Raw genomic sequence first — 17,793 nt, 5'->3', positions numbered from 1 at the left:
ATTCATTTATGCAAAATGATTGCAGCGGACTCGCGTTTAAGCTGAAGCTGCCGGATCCCAGGCTCACATTTGGGAGCTGCGCCTTTGCTCACGTTACAGCTTTTGCTTCTCAGCTCAAATGCTGATAACTAAAGTCTCTTCTCTCCCGCTGCTCTGTTCTTCACTGACAAAGACAACAAAAATGAAGCAACCAGGCAAAAGTATTTCACTGACTGGCTCAAGAACTGCACCTTTGGAAACGCACCGAAGCATGCCTTGAAACAGCTAAAATACCTTCCCCTCTTGAGCAAGAACTACATCAGCCCAACTAAGACAGGTAGTACAAGGGCTAACGTTACAGCTACAAATGCTTGCATTCGTGGATGCCTACAAAAACAGAATACCATCTTCCCAACGTTATCGGCACGATAACTGAAAGACGGAAGCGGCGCTGTAACTCAGTGTATGGAAATACTTCGCTGTGCAAAAAGCACTAAATAAGCACTTCTCTTTTGCCGCTCTGCATTTTCATGCAGCGGAACCCGAAATCTAAGATGCAGGATGCCACATCAGCACTCAATACACCCGAACGGTTCATAAAATTACAATTTATGAGAGCTTTAACTGAAACATGATGGCATCACTTTGGCAAACAATCCCATCAGGCACTTACTCCAGTCTTCCAGAGATGCTAAAGGGCTAAATGTTTATGTCTGTCAGGTATTCACAAATCTATCCCTGCGCTTCATAAATCCACGAACCAGGATTTAACTACGTAATTCCATATAGCAGAATAATTACAGCTGCTATAAACTGTACAATTAACTGCGCAAGTCACTGTCAGGGAGCGGCGGTAGCTTCTTCTTCTTCGTACAAATGCAAAAGGAAGAAAGCAGACGCAGCGCTGTCACTGTCACGTTGCCGGGTTTCATCAGGACACCTGTAAGGGCTGCCGAGATATTTTGTGTTGGACAGGAGAGTTTCTGACAAGTTTCTGAAAAACTGACAAGTTTTTCCGCTTACCTTTACTCTCACGGTGACAGTAGCAAGACCCGGAGGCATGGTGCCCCTGCTGTCGAAGGCTTCCACCAGAAAGGTGAAGGTTGCTTCCGTATCAGAGAATGATTCATAATCCAAGGACTTCAAAAGCGATAGCTCTCCTGTATACTTGTTCAGTGCAAAATACTGTAGCGCTTCCTGCGTTCGTATCCGATAGGTAATGTTAGAACCAAGATCCACATCTTTAGCCTGGAGAAGGCAATATAGAGGAAAAAAATATTTGCTTAAAAGCTAACAAAATCCATTTTCACGCAGACACAAAAACATCCCCCGTAATTTCTTTAAAGAACACAAAAAAGCATATAACCGGAAATACATGCAATTTCATCGTATTATTCTAATAGTACTGGATATACTTACTACTCTGCATAAACAGAAGGAAGAAAAACTTGCCTGAGGTTATTAAATCCAGAGTTACTGATTCCAGAAGCCACCTAGCATGTGATGCCAGCACTATATGCTGAGCAAGAGTCAGCAGAAACTCATTCTCGTTTCGTATTCTTCCCCAGAGGGGAGGACGCTGGGCTAAACACAGCCTGGGTCTCATCCAGGATGGCAGCACGGACATTTTTACTTGATATCTATATAAACCAACCTATTTTCATCAGCATGATGAGCATTCTACTGATGATTACTTTAACTGTTAATTTGTCCTAAGATTTATCTGCCGCCAGCTTCAGAGAAAACCGTTCTTCTCGAAACTATCTCAGGATGGATTCTGCTTATCAGAGGACGCTGACCGAAACATCAGCACAATACACAGACTCCTTGCAGGAAGAGAATCTCAGCTGTCTACCTTAGTCTTGAGCAATTAGCTCTCTAATGTCTGAATATCTTTAATAGTCGACGAAGAGAAGATGACATTCCCAGGAACCTACTTCATTTCAACTACCTTAAACGATGATCTAAGCATGGGATGAATTGCTTCCAGAGGCAACTTATCTCCATTGACTATAACGTGAGTGAAGACATTTCAGTTGTCTAAATTAGTTGAGTAAAGTCATATCATGAGTAAAGTCACATCAGAGAATGGTTGAGTTTGGAAGGGACCTCTGGAGATCATCTAGTCCAACCTCCCTGCTCAAGCAGGGTCACCTAGAGCATGTTAGACAGGATTGCTACAAATGTAAATCGGTAAGAGTAACACGATGAGCTCCTATGAATGGAAAAAAAAAAGCATTCTGGAAAATAAAACACTTTTCCAAGAAACTGCAACAGTAGCGTGGTTCAATTTTTCAAAAGAAAAGAAATTGCATAAGTAGCTCCCTCCGAATAGTAGCTCACTTCACCATCTCACTATTTTTATGTAGCTGTCTAAAGACCAAGCATTTCCCAGGCTGTTAGGTATGATAACCACCCCCCCTCCCCCCCAGCTCCAATTTACAATCTTTTACTTTGGTCTCACTGAAAAGTTAAATAAGAATGTGCTTAGTGCCCCAAGATACTTCCTTTGCTCCGTGACATTTTCTTACCTCTATTTGTAGGAAGACGGTACCAGGCGGTAGGTTTTCCGGCACGCAGACCGTGTAGGAAGAATTAGTGAAAACAGGGCTGTTGTCATCAATATCCAGCACCTTGATTGCTACTGTTAAGGTTGAACGGCGGGGGTCCACAGCTCCATCTGTTGCTTCCACAATAAGTTCATAATAGTCCCTTACTTCCCTGTTCAGTTTAACCGCTGTATAAATGCTGCCGTTTGACGTGATACGGAAAAGATTGTTGAAGTTTACCAGGCTGTAATGAACTTGACCGTTTACTCCGGCGTCTGGGTCCGTTGCCTGAAAAAACAGAAGAAAACACCTTAGTTTAAGGCTTATTTTAAATGCAAGGGTCGTACCTACATGGAAGTAACAAGATAAGCGGAGGAAATACCCTACAGTGCAGGCTTGGCCCAAGCCAAGAGGGCCTTGGTGGCTACTCAGCAGTCCTGGGTTAGAGCAGCTTGCTTCTCACTGATACACAGCAAAGATAAAATAGCCCAGAAGGAAGAAAAAAAATATATTGGCAGTGACAGAAATATCTGTTTTCTGGATCCCAAGCAGACTTCAGGGGAAAACGCACATTTAGTTGCTCAGCCTTGGACATCTGAGCACAAAAGCAGAAGCCAGACTAGATGCTTGTAAAGTCAAAACACTTAGATGCACATGATGCTGAGGTATCACCAGGGCTAGGTGGCATCCGAGGTGATTTTTTTTTTATGCTGTTTGATTTAGGTGTTTCATCGCTCTCCAAGTCATTACTGAATCTATGCTTAGATGGATGTGGTCAGCAAACAGTAAGGAAGGAGATACTAGTTGGAAATTTTCATTTCTTTTCACTTGTGCTGGGGTTTTAATCATCGCTCTCTGAAGAGCTACTGAACTTCTTATATTTCTTGTTTATCATGTTCTTCAAAACCAAACGCTGTCATGTTTGGTTTCGTGACTGTTCCTCAAGTCTCAGAAAAGGAAAAACGCATTCAAACCGGAAAAGATAAATGCTACTCAATTTTTGAAGCTTTTGGGGAGAGACGGTCGCGATTTTGTTTGGTTGGTATCTTTGTACTCACATACTGAACTAAGACTCGCGTTCAAGCAGCAGTAAATAGATCTTAATATTGCATACCTGCCTTTCTAGGGATGGACAAAATTCAGATTATTTTTCTTCCTAGAGCTAGTAGGACCTCAACATAATTTGCATGCCCATCCATTATTTTTTCCTCCTCCTTAATTAAATCAGGGCATGATTAATTAGGTCGCGTGAATTAAACAAAGGGCACTGCGTGAGCAAGGCATTTGCTTCACTTTATAAGTGAGGCTACAAACCTCTGGGAAGATCGTAAGAGATCTTTACATTTTGTTATCAGAGCGGCTGTCAGGAAATTTCCCTGAATGTTTAATACCAGCAAAGGTGTTCATTATGAGACTTTATAATGAAACCATTTATCTTCCTAGAAATCAATTAAAAGTTAATTAAGATTGTTAATAGGAAAATTTTCACTCTTCTTTCCTCCTGCCCTGCATCAATACAATAAGCAGTAATAGCTACAACTTCATAATGACCAGTCTATAGATAACACATCTTTTTAATCAACGTATGGCTGATTTACTTAGTTTCCAACTGATCCTACTTGTCCCATGGAAACAACCAATTTTGTACACAGAGACCTTGTAGATGACATGCTGGAAAACCATGAGAAAGCTAGTCACCAAAATTTTAGAATTATTTTAGAATAGAGACATTTACATTTTAGGGAATTAAATTAAAACAACTTCCAAATAAACGGAAGGCTTTGCAATCTGCTCCCTAAAAAGGGGCCGATGTATATTTTAAACTCACGCATGTACCATCCCTGGGCATAAAACCATTTTCCATGTTATGCTGGACTAATTTCGATCCCACTTACAGTAGCAGGCAGTAAAATTTCTACCGCATGGAGTCTTTAATTATCTGTCGGATATAAAAATCAGTGTCACCGCTTGACTGACACTGGAAAAAGGGACCGGCACTGCCCCACCGTATACTAATAACTAGCAGAAGCGCAATTTCCAAATAAACATCTACTTCTAGTTGAAGCGTTTATTTTCAAAAAATCAAAACCTATTCTAATACGATAAAGCTTTATGAAAACACTATTATTTTACCAAACCAGATAGTTTCTTCCAGTTTAAGACCTTCATTAGTGAACACTTTATCTCTACAAACTTTAAAAGAGATAATGTGCCCTTTCTAGAGACGAAAGAAAAAAAAAGTTTAATCCACTTTCCAAGGGAATCATCTATCTGCCGGGTATATAAAACGAAATGAACTCTTCTTATGTGGAAATTATTCCACGGGGTCTAAGAACAGTTTGGGGAATCGGAACTTCTCGTGCAGCAGCTCTCCAGAGATGCCTACGAAGGACTTGCAGACAACACGGGGCTAGTAGGCTGCTCCTGCTTGCAGTTACTACGCTACATTCAAATGGGTGACTTAATCAAATCACCCTGATTTCATACCCACGACTGACCCCAGGGAAAAGTTCTCTGACACGTAAAAACCGATGTATGTATCAAATCTAGATCAAAAGAGAAGAGAGGAGGAGGTCTGCATGCCAAGGAGCTGGGCTTTCAGAAAGTCTGAGAAGTTTGGTTTTATGAACCAGCCCTGCTTGAACTTGCCGTTACCCTTAAAAGCAAAAGCTAGCAACACCCCAATAGCTCGAATTTCTTCCCTGAGCTGAATTACCGCAATGAATACCCCAAAGACTGAAATCAAGGAGACTATCTGAGGACTGAGGAGGAGATGAGAGGACATTCCTACATCCAGTGCATCAAGCAAGGCTTTTATAGTAGCTTTCACCGACAAGCGATCCTCGGCACATAAAAAGAATGGCAAAAGTCTTAAAGTTTTAGCTCGGTAAGACCCACAGTAATATGATGGCCAGCTAAGAGGAGCTACAGCTGTATTCCACCAACAGAAATCTGCCCAAAGCCCTCCCCATGTTGCTCATAGCAGAAACACAAGCTTCTCAGAGGCAGCAGATGCTGGGCTACCGCTAAACTCTCGATGGCTGCAACGCCCCAGGTACGTCCTTTCTATCGGACACCGTAAGGGAAGTTGGAGCCGAGCTCCCCGTGCCGCACTGGCCTAAGAAGGTCTCGAAGACCCATTTAAACTCATCAATCTTTACAAGCTTGGGGCCAGCTACGTGTAGGAAACATTTTCTCCCCGTGCTAAACTAAAGCAGTCAGCGTTGCAGGCAGCTAAAATAGACACAGTGGTGATTCATTAATACAAATGAGAGTAAGCAGCTAGACAGGACTAGGTGCCATCTCTCACAGGGTTAGCTTATAAAGTGCCAGAGGACAAAGCAAACCTGCAGACTTAGGAATACAACTGAATCATTACTTCATTCCCCAGAAAATACATCCTGCATTTACTGGAGACAGCATGGTCTACAAGATTATAGCCTTTATCTATTGCAGGAAGTCTCAATTTGCATCATCAACTATACTTCAGTATTAAGGAAATCTCATGAATACAAACAAACAGTGTTCCCAAGTAATATGTTATGTTCTCAAACAGCTTAAAAATACAATTCTGGCAGACAAAAATTACCAAAGTCTCTCTTAAAGGATCATTAATTCTGAAATTTAATGACAAGTTCTAAAATGTCAACAATATTAATTATATCATTATCATTTGTTTTAGAAAAAACCTCCCACTAATATCCACAACTCTTGCTCACAGTGGCTAACAACAGGATGTAAGCAGGTTAATTGAGTTTGTTTTCAGCCTGCTGGAGCTGGAAAACTGCAGTATAATGCAATACCTTGTTCTCCATACTTGCCTGTACAGGAGAAGTAAGCACAACAGGTAGCCCTTCATCAAGGCCAAAAGCTGAAATGCTCTGCCTCCAGCTGCACCTCCCTATAATTAAATTTTCCCTCCGGCCTTCTTTGGGGACTAAAGTTTTCCGTGTCCATTACTTACCCAACCAACACCTTCTGCTCTCCAAGAGCTTCCATGGTACGCCACCAGCAAATGCTGCAGCTCAGGGCAAGGACAGAAATCATGCTGAAGGCTGCGAAGCATCCTCCTGGATGGGACTGCATTATTGTTTCCATGGATGACAAGAGGATTTATTATTATTATTATGGCATGAGAAGATTTGCAAGCCCCTCACCCATGTCAAGGCCAAAGCATTTGGGTGGTGTGGCTCTGACAGCAGACACAGGAGCAGTCATCCAGAAAAACAGGCATTTTCCTTCTCCTTTTCTTTCAGAATAAGGCTTTTCCTCATCTCTGTTTCTTTTTGCCTGAGGTTACACTTTCATTTCCCCAATCCCTTCATTCAGTGTTCTGAGCCAAGGAAAATTTGGGAAGGTACCAGCAAGTTTGAAAGACTACCCTTCGCTGAACTCAAAATAACATCAGAAATGGTACAGAAACAAGGAAACACTTTTGCCCTTCCAGTGTCATCAGTAATTCTCATACTTTTTTTTTTCTTGCATCAGGCAATTAGGCTAATAAAACATGTTCCTAAACCGACATGGCTCCACTGTATGCCCATTAAAAGGCAACTGTGATACTCCTTTGCAGTCCAAAAACCTACCAAAGTTCCCATCTGTAGAACTTTCTATAAAACCAACAATTACATTATTTTTATATAAATCAGAAAAAAAAATCATCTTACTTTTTACAGAATTGTAGGATTAGAGGACTGCAGCTTTTGTACAAGTCTGGGATAAGAAATAAAACGTCTTTATTGTCTGTTCACACTCAACCAAAAACACACACAAGGGTTTTTAATGGATTTGATTCTGCTCTATAATTCCTGACATGTCTCAAAACTTAGCGCTGTATTGCAAGGACGGGCAGTGGCTTTGTTACAGCATGCAATAAGTTTTAACTGCACTGAATTATTGCACAAAATAATTCTGCAGAATAGACAATAAAAGCGGATGTTGTAATAACAGGGATGCAGGCAGTGATATATCGCTGGCTGCGGCAGTCCGGTTCACGTAGCCGGTCTAAATAATCCAGGGAGGCAAGTTGGAAATTAAAGGCAATATCCTCAATATTTTGGCTACTTGGAAATTTCAAAGCGACTCCTACTTCTTGAATGGTATAATGCCTTACACTAAAAAGTCATATATAATCTCCACGAACATTTTAACAGATGATAAAATTGCCTTATCGAACAACAATTATTATTATTATTATTATTTTTAAGTAATTTGTTGGGGAAATGTGGCACATGGTACATGTTCAAATACTGCAATATTTTGGCAGTTACACGAGCTGGGACTTCACTGAATGCTTTACTATTCAATGCTAATTCTCGTGCATCTTGAGGGTTAGTTCTGAAACCAATTAAACGCGACTCTAAATAAATCTGACTAAATGAAACCGCACCGAAACGACAGTTGAACGCTACAGGCAAATATAAATTAAAGCAAATGAAAATCCGGAAGCCCGTGGCTGTGAAAACATGATTTAACGGACTCGTGAGCCTCCTGCCAAAGTTAATCACATTGCAACACTTAAAAATAGTCAAGCTTTCTTTAGTTGGGTATGCAACCAACTCCTAAAGTCAGACTCGTGCTGGCTGTTTTCATGTGAAAAACAATTAGAAATTTTGCCTGCATGATGTTTTGGGGCAATCTAGAGGTTAAACCAATGAATAAACACACACACACAAAAATAAAACACACAAACACAAAAATAAAAACAAACAGCTTTCTAGCGAGCAGACAAAACACATTATTTTAAAATTCCCACATTTAGCCAGGGCCTAAAAAGAGTTCTTCAATACGTTGATTCGTTTTTAAAATTATTTTTTTCATTCTCAACACTGCTGAGTCTTTTTTTTTTTTTTTGAGATCGCCTTAACTAAAGAGCACTGGACCTGAGCTGGAAAGGTGGTAGCCAACATCTCCCTGGGAAGCTACTTATCTCAGTAGGCAAACTCTGAAGATGCTTCCAGTTGTGTTTTGTTGTCTTCTGTAGTTCAGAACTTTAAAGAGAGCAATTTTCCTACGCAGCAATAGCAACACCACAAAGTTTGATTATTTAAAAATGAAAATAAACCTCCCCTCTGAAAGCGAGACACCTAAAATATTCTGCAAGAAAACTCCCTAATGTTATCTTTTCACCAGCAAGTCTTCAAGAGTGGAAACGCTGATCTAGACAACCGTCCAAGCCACAAAAAACCCCCCATAATTAGACATTATGGTCAAAAGTCAGCAGGTATAATTTAAACCCTTCTAACCTGTGAGCTCAGGAAAACCTTCATTTCTTATTTCAGTGGCAGAAATCTCACCAGCCAAATTCAAAATAGACAGAATTGTCCATCAAAATCTGAACGTTACCTATAATAAGGAGAAAGGTGGGGGAGAAGGAGGGTATGGATTTGATCGGTTGCTTGTTTAGAAGCCCAGGTGAACAGACAAGAAACATGAAATTTTGTAGCCTCAGGAAAGTAAAGAAATAGAAAGTCTCATGCAGAAAACCAAGGATGGAAGAAAACAAAATTCCAACAGCCTCATGCACACTGTCAAGCCGTCAAGACTGTTATTAATGTTTTAATCTAGATGCTGGTAAATTTTCTACAGCTTTACCCTTCTGCTGATTGACATCATAGAGTATGTTCCTAAATGTATCAGAATTACTATGATAATGTCACTTTTGAAGCCCAGTGACAGTGTCCTGAGGGCACCAATAGGTTTCAGTGGTCCTGCCCAGACCCCCTGCACCCCCCAATCCTGCCCTAGGGCCCAGGACCCCAGTGCAGCTCAGCCCAGGGCCAACAGGTCCTGCCCTGCAATGCCTTAGCGGTGCCCAGTCTCCAGCCTTGTCTCTGGCATCATCCCTTTTTGCTCCTGGTTGGACCGCTAGGATGGATCCCAAATCTGGTTCATCCCCTCATCGGGCCTGGGAGAGTTGATGGAGCCCGTTATCTGCACCCACCTCTGCCCGATCGGCTCAGACGCTGCGGGGCTGCGCGTCGTCAGTGAGGGCACTGCCCGCGCTGTGGTCACTCGTGGCTCCCAGCTCGTCCTCCCTCGTGGAGCAGTCCTGCTCATGTTGCTCCTGACCCCAGCACGGCCACTCAACTTTCCATCCCCGCTGCACTCCACCTGGCCAGTCCTTATCTCGCCAAGGCGGCAGTAAGGATGCTATGTGAGATAAACAACATCTACTGCTCTCCCATCATCCCCAGAGCCAGTCATCTCACCCCAGAAAGCTATCAGGCATGATTTGCCCATGGTAAATCCACCTTGACTCATCCCAATCACTTTCTTACCCTTTATGTGCTTGGAAATGGCTTCTGGGAACATTTGATCTCTCCCTGGAGACCAAGGTCTAGCTGACCAGCTTGTAGTCACCTGAATCCTCCTTCCTGCCATTGTTGGGGACGAGTGCAACAGTTGCCTTTTTCCAGTCAGGAGGAACCACTCCTGATCACCAGGAACTTTCAAAGACAACGGAGAGCATCCTCGCAGCGGTATCAGCCCCGTGATGCACCTCATTGCCTCCCATGGCCATCTGCAGGTTCAACTTCTTTAAGAGGTCCCTAACTCGATCTTTCCCTACCGCGAGTAATGCTTCCCTCCAGACTCTGACGCTAGGCTCAGGCCACTGAGAGTCCAGACAGCAGATCTTGCCAGTTAAAATTAAATTAAATCAAATTTAGAAAGGACTATCTTCTTTACCAGGTCGTTTTTATTTAAAAGAGACCTTTAACTGTATTACAGCGTCTCTCCGCAACGTACTACTCCAGAAAAATCTCCCACACCTACTGTGGTTTACATGTGCTGAGGAGCAAATGAAAGTAACACAAGTTTATTCTGGTTTTCAAGAGGAACAGTCTCCCCAAACAACGTAAGTACACCTAAATGCTAATGAGCCTTATTGCAATACCCTCTCTGAAGCCAGAAAATAATTTCAAATGCCCAAGTCACTCTTTTCTACGCTATCTATTTGCATTTGTGAATATGAAATGTTGGAAAGTATAACCAAACATTTGCACTATAAAGAGAAAGCTTTTTTCCATCCAGAGACTGAGAATTAGGACTGGTGATAAACATGACGATCAACGATATAACCAGTTTCTATCATTCCACACCTGGGCACGAACTATCAAAAGGCTTTATTAAATGCTTTCAACACAACACAACTTAGAAAATATGCTAATTTTTAAGATACAGAGGATCTGTTGCAATGATGTATTTCATTTTATAGTTTTATCTAAGCTAAAAATAGACGCGATCTAGTGTTTTGAGAACATTATTGTATCTTGAGGGCACCCAGCAGAACACAAAACGGATTCTGAAAATACTTAGTACTGATTTGAAATACCGCGTCCATATATTTTAAGATGTATAACGAAAAACGGCCACATAAAATCAACAGCGTGACAGGAATTTATAAATTTATGATAGTAGAGCTAATTGCAGGAATCCTAATTTCTGCATGCGCAGGGGTCCAAACAAACAAACAAACAAAAAAAAAAGGGCACCCACCTTTACTGATACCAGGTTATACAACAAGCACAGTATAGACATAGACAGCACCACTTGAGTGAGTGGAGGCTTTAAGTGACTCAGATCGTGACCTTTAAGTGACTCAGACCCAAGTATGTTGTGAAAATTCACACAGCTTCAAATCACTCACATTAACAGCGCCCAATCCAATTTTATGGCACCAAATCCATTATCTCTGTGTTTAACCAGTTTTGCCCCTTGGTAATTTTAAAATTTAAATTTGTGACTGTTCTAACGTACGTAAACGTGCATCGCTTGCTTGGTGTGTTAGGAAAATATGTAAAAAGGAAGCAGTAAGAGCATAAAGATCTGGTGGCAACATCGTAACAACGTCAATCTGTCACGAACAGCTCTTATGGGGTTGTGTGCATTAAAAAAAAAAAAAAAAAAAAGCTTTTTTACTACGCTATTTCTAAATGAAAACCTCTTTTCAGCTACTAGGCATCAAGAAGAAAATCTCAAGTATTTCAGAGCCCAAAGACAGAGTTGAAAGACTGCTTCAATAATTGCTAACGTAAACACAACTGAAAAAAAGACGGCTTAAATGCCAAACGACTCAAAGTCCGTTTGTCCAAGGTACAATTATTTTGTGCTCTCCCCCAACAGCCTGGGCTGCCCGCGTAATAAAATTAACAGTTTAATCCTGCAGAGCGAATAACTTACCCTCACTTGACCGACAAAGGCGTTGGCTTCCTCCTCCTGCACAGACAGGTTTTTAGGTAGAAACATGTCAAAAACTGGTCCGTTATCATTTACGTCAGTCACCACGATATTGACGGTGGCTGTTGAGGTCTGCCGAGAAAGACAAAATTATGAATAAACACCCCTTGTTTTACAGTTTTCCAGGTGGCAACTCAGCAGCAGCTTTACTACTCCCTATGATTAGATCCATCCGGTATAAAAATCACAGCTAAACATTTCACAAATGTTTTTGTGAAAAAAAGCAAGTGTTATTAGCATTATTAAAAATGCTGGGTTTTTTGGTTTTTTTTTTTTGCCCCACTTTCTTTTCTCGTAAGGGAAAGAGGGTTTCAGCCTGAAAATCTGTTAGAGTTGCAAATAAAGCAAAACTTTCTTGAACACGGCCTTGCTTCAAACAGCTCTTTTCCTAGACGGAGAGCGAAGCCGGTCGGCAGCCGAAGTCCCTAGGAGAGACACAACCGTTTCCACGGTCTTTGCAGGAACCCTGACGGCCGTAAAGCTTAACGGCCGCCTCGGGAACCTGCTTTTTCCGCAGCCTCTTCTGGTTCGCAGCGCCTCCCACGCGCCCAACCTCGAGGACATTTGCAGGGAGGTCCTCTGCACTAACAGCCCGGGCCAAACGCAGTTGCGTTGAGGGGCAAGCTCCTCGCGCTTGCCGTGCAGGGAAAGCGTGGACGTCGGAGCTCGGAAAAAGTCATGTACTCTAGACCCGCTCCCTACCTTACTTAACGGTATTTCGTCGTGCCGCCGCTGCCGCGTCAGCCAGTTCGATCTGATAATTTACTCGCCGCAGGACAGACCCTGCGGCAGGTCAAGCTCCCTCGCCTTCTAGTCCTCCGGTTTGGCAAGCAGCCCAGGCGCTCGCACCGGAGTCGGCTACCGCTTTTCACGGCTATAAATCCGGCGAGCGCGCTTGCGCGGCGCCCTGCGTGCTTCGCTAAGCTGCTACCTGCGCCGGCAGGCTCCCTTAGCAATGCCTCTCCGTTACAGGGCAAAGAGCGTGGCACGGCAAATACGTCCGTGCATCCCACCACTCCTCGAGAGCGAGAGTTTTCCCACGAGTTCTCGTAGAGAGGCAAATGCAGAAAGCTTTGAGAGACCTGTTCCCCGATAAGCACCATCCAACAGCCACTTAATCCTTAAAAAGTAACTAATGGAGGAAAAATTTTAAACAACAACAACAACAAGATGCTTTTAGGCTAGCTTGTTACATCCGATTACGCTCCGTTGCTGGCTAATCGTTTCTGAAGCCATCATCCCCATGTCCAATTTATATAAAGAAAACCTACTTTACAATTCATACATCATTGTCAACACAAAACACACTCCAAAACGTTCATTTCTGACGATGTGCAACACATGCGGAATTTAAATCAATCTCCCTAAGCTAACTTGATTCCGCAGAATATGGAGTAATAAAAACTCACTTAGTAAAACTGAGAGGAAACATGGCATGGCAAATAGCGGCTAAAAAAGCGAGCACTTGCCGTTTCGAAAAAGGTTTCTGTGCCATTCAAGGGAACCTTAATGGAACGTTTCCATCGACGCTGCATCAACCTACAGCAGCTCCTAAAACAGCAACCAAAACATGCGTTTGTCTACGGACTTCCAAATCAAGGCTGAAAGTAAAGCGCTGTGATTCTGCTTATAGCTCTACTTCTGTACATAAGCGCGTTGCAATAGGCCTGTGTGGGCTCACATGCCTATTTTGGATATAAAGTTCAAAATAAGTCAGGAGGAACTCAAGCGTCATAAGCGCTTCTTCTAAAGGACGACGTTTGTCTAAATCCACTCTGGAAGCATGCTAGTAGCAACATGACCCTAGCAGGATTATTTTGTGCTTTGAATGAAAAAGAAGAGATGACCCCAAATTAGTGGGAGCAGTCCGTACGCTGGAGGTCAAAGCTGCTGTTCAGAAGGACCTCAACGGGCTGGAGGAATGGGCCGGCAGGAACCCCGCGCCACTCTGCAAGGAGCAATAGCAATTCCCACCGAGGGGAAGGAAAAGCCCCTTGCAGTGATACGGGATGGGGTCTGACCGCGTGGGGACAGCTCTGCAGAAGAGGCCCTGGGGGGCCTTAGTAGGCAGAGGGACACCACCAGCCAGTGGTGTGCCCTGACGACAGCCAGGGCCAGCAGCGTTGTAGGCTGTACGAACTGGCACAGGCAGGAGATGGAGGGAAGGGATTATTCCCCTCTACTCAGCACTCATCAGACCGCATTGAGATACTGGGTCCAGTTTTGTTCCCCCAGCACATATAGGAAAGATATGGACAAACTGGAACCAGTTCAGCAGAGGCCACCAAGATGGCCAGGGCTGGAGCACTTGCCCTTTGAGGAGAGGCCGAGGGAGCTGGGCTTGTTCAGTCTGAAGAGGACATCTTTGTCCTTTGCAGGGTGGAGGAGGGGGGCAAAACAGCTGTTCCCCAGTATTATGAGAAGGTTGTTGAGAAGACGGAGCCAGGAGTTTCACAGTGGTGCGTGGTGGGAGGAGGAGAGACAGCGGGCATAAGCTGCAACAAGACAGGTTCAGACTGGGTATAAGGAATAACGTTTTCCCTGTGAGGACAGGCAGGGAGCGGGGCAGGATGCCCAGAGAGGTTGTGGCGCAAGCATTTCTGAGACAACACGTAACAACCTCTTGGTAAGAAGTGCAAAGAAGAGGTACGAAGGATTCTGAATGAAAAGAAGTTAAAGGAGAAATTGTTGAGAAAGCAGTGAAATGCTCTCCAAAATACACCAGGATGGAGAAAAAACATTTTCTATATGGCAGTGTGAGAGCGGAAGCAAACGCTTTGCTCTTTCAAAACACAGACAGATACTGAGAACTCGGCCTCGACATTCCCCAGTCCAAAAAAAAAAATTAAAAATGAAGATTCTGAAGCCTTCATAGTCTAAATAGGGTTTACCCAAGAAACGAAAGGAATCAATTTCCAGCCTGACTTTTGCGTACGAAGGATGAAAGCTTTCCTGAGGTATTCTGCAAGTTACTCTATACCGCAGGGTATGACATCTCTTTGGAACGGAGGGATACCAGGTCACAGAAGAGCCCCCGACTAACGAAGAGTGGGAAGACTAAAGGCTTTTGCTTAGCCTAGTTGCACAAAAAAGAAAATCTGCAGTCGCGGGTTCGTCGCAGTAACAGTGGCGTAGCGCCTCCTTCCTTTGCATCCGGAACAAAGCGCTCCGGCGTATTTATACTTCTCAACTTCAGAAACCTTCTTGCTATTAAATCCGAATCCAGGCACCATTTCTCATCCTACTGAAGAAAAAATGCCGTTTCCACGAAGTGCTGGCCAGTTAGCTCCCCATTTCTCCAAGATGCATGGACCGGCAGTTCTGCCGTTAACATAGGAAGCTCCTATAATCAAAGATCAACCTTAAAAAAAAAAAAAATTCTTTTTTTTAAATGTCCAACAGAGGGCTCCAAACATTTCCTTAAGCTCTCTGCAAGTCGCGGCGTAGGACTGACACGCTCTCCTAAAATAGCCTTTATTAACCGACCAGAATAAATGACGGAGGCTCACTCAGAACTGCAGCACAGAGCACTATTGGTAACGTGACCATCGTCCGTCCTGCAGGTAACGTAAAAAGTCAGCAGCGCCGCTAAAATCACATTGACGAAATAATCGCTGCTTGCGAGCGATGAGCCGGGCTAGCTGTAACCTCTTTCCAGGCTCGTGCTGGGATGCAACATAAGCAAGCAAGCCGACCGTGGGTCCTACCTCTCTTGCACGCCGAAAAACCGTGCAAGGAGCTGAGCTCGGCTCCTTGCGAAGTTAGAGGAGCTTAGTGTTTCTTCTTATTCCCTGCTTCTCATATGTCAGGTTCCAGATACGGGGCCAGAACCTTTTTTCCGCCTCCCTATAACGTTACTATCCGTCCTCATCTTTTGCCTCTAGTCTCCTACCATCACAAGGTGACCTGCATAGGGCAGACTAAAACCAAGGTAAAGCTTAGAAGAGCACCAGCAGCACGAAGCAGATTTTTCCTTGAGACATTTGGGGTGTGTGGGTTTTTTTTGGGCGGGGGGGTGGAAGGGAGGGAGGGGGAAACCTAGCAGAAAATCTGAAGGACAACGTGAACAATTTTTACAGATGAGCCGAACGGCTCGTCGTCGTGCTCTTCGTCGTGCGTACGCCAAGATAGAGCAGGAAGAATCCCCAACCAGCTGCCTCGACTGCTTTCCAAGCTCGGCGCTCCTGCCGAAGACCGGTCAAGCGCGGCTCCGAAGGCAGCGTTGAAACCGTTACCGGAGGCTCGCGTGGGAAAACGTAGTACAGCCACGGAGCACGCACCTCCCTGTTTATTGCTGGAGCAAGCCATGGTTACTTCTCTTTTATAATACACAGAAGTCAAACAAGAGACCAGCAACTACAATTTATAGCTTTCTCAGGGCCACTGAAGTAGTTCTTATATATATAATTCTTCCCTAAGCAATAAACGTAACATTAACATAGACTCTACAAATATCTTTTGCCCCAAGCGCGCCAGGCCCTGATAAATGTTACAGAAGGTAAATTGGAAGGAAATTTTGCTTGTGACTTATTTTATTTGAAGCCTGCCATTTACATCGAAGCAGGAAATTGATGGAAGCATTCCTCGCTGTGGAGAGGAAACTTCCTTAGCTCGGACGTCAAACAAGTTTATTAGTTTAGACAAACTATATAGAAAACGCTATCAGCTCCAGATATAACTAGTTTGCAAATAATGAGATCTGAGGCAAAGCTCAGGGTCCTACTGCATCAAAAAAGAAACCGTAAATAACGCTTCTGTTCTACATATCAGAACTTATCTATATTAAATCCAAAAAAAACAAGGCTTAAGTTGTGATAGCCAAAAGAATAGCTATTCTTTACCAAACAGAGAAACAGCTGCTCAAACACCAAGATAATGGCAGTGCTAAGGACCGGAATAAAATATGTATGAATCGTATAATAGGAAAAATAAATTGCCGTGCTGAGTTAGGAGCTCCAGGGGAGCGAGAGCCTGAAGAGCGGCACTGCTAATGAGAACCTAATAACGATCGGCAACGGAGGGTGAAACCGGAGCGTCCAAGTCGGAAAAAGCAACGGGAAAATACGCACAACCGGGGACGGACTTGTTCGCTGCCCTCCTCCTGTGCCCAGGAGCTGCATAACCACAACAAGCAACGTCCACCGGACCACAGGGAAGGGGGAGCACGTTACTCTTTTGCCCGCGTGATGCTACCAGCAAGGCTGCGAGCCTCGGGGATTTTGCGACCTGGCTTCCTTCCAGTGTAGGGTATGGGAACTTTAAGAGCAGCATCTACCAACCCTCTACACCTCTCCAAGAAGTAAAGCAGAAATGGCCAGCTGGACTGCAAAGAAATTCAGGAGAGAGAAGAGATTGAGCCTGAAGGGAAAGACAAGGCTGGAGCTTGTCAATAATTACGCTAATGAAAACAGACCAGGAGAAGTCTGGGGAGCAGACGCAGAGAAATGCTGTCAAACGCACAGAAATGAATCGCTAGCGCGACCCTTCCCCCTGCACCCCCAAAAAGAAAACACGGAAGATGAGAATTTCGGAGGGCGAGGAAGAGAAAACGGCACGTGTTCCAGAGCCCTTGACAAGCGCGTGGGATTGATGGGACAGGTCTCTCCCGTTACGCCAGTCCCCGGCCGTGTAACAGCCACCGCCCGTCTACTTGGGAAACAGGGAGAGTGTTGACCTGCTGTCCAAGAAGCTAAAAAGCATCTCAATATCACAGGAATGAAACATTGCCACCGGATGAGCCAGCTGCAGCCGGGCGCTTCCACCCCAAACTATACGTATTCAGGCTAAACAACCCAAATCTAGAGGACACCGTGCGCTACACGTCACCTAACCTAGCAGGAGGCTAACATGCAAAGCTGGCTACGTTTGCAATAGAGCCTGGAAGCGACAAAGCCTTGGACAACCGGGGCCGCACCAGAACTAAAAGCTCGGGATGTTGCATCTCGATCGCAAACGGATAAAACCGCGGCGGCTTTACCGAGAGCTTTACGTGCCGAGGCACAACCCAAGAGCTTCCAAGCAGGCT

General features: G+C 44.0%; 1 protein-coding gene across 16 annotated transcripts in view; it reads right to left on the bottom strand.

Moving 5' to 3' along the window:
• Nucleotides 1-17,793, bottom strand: part of PCDH15 (protocadherin related 15) — a 599,229-nt gene that overhangs the window by 75,241 nt on the left and 506,195 nt on the right. For all 16 annotated transcript variants that reach the window (XM_062580806.1, XM_062580810.1, XM_062580818.1 and 13 more), the window contains 3 exons: nucleotides 11,712-11,840; nucleotides 2,511-2,816; nucleotides 1,003-1,227 (listed from right to left, as the gene is read on the bottom strand). In XM_062580806.1, coding sequence (XP_062436790.1) covers nucleotides 1,003-1,227; nucleotides 2,511-2,816; nucleotides 11,712-11,840 — 660 coding nt within the window. The remainder of the gene's footprint in view (nucleotides 1-1,002; nucleotides 1,228-2,510; nucleotides 2,817-11,711; nucleotides 11,841-17,793) is intronic.

This window comes from Rhea pennata, chromosome 7 (genome assembly GCF_028389875.1).
Source record: "Rhea pennata isolate bPtePen1 chromosome 7, bPtePen1.pri, whole genome shotgun sequence".
Classification (NCBI taxonomy): domain Eukaryota; kingdom Metazoa; phylum Chordata; class Aves; order Rheiformes; family Rheidae; genus Rhea; species Rhea pennata.
The sequence above is the reverse complement of the archived record's forward strand: the minus strand, read 5'-3'. Positions and strand labels throughout refer to the sequence as shown.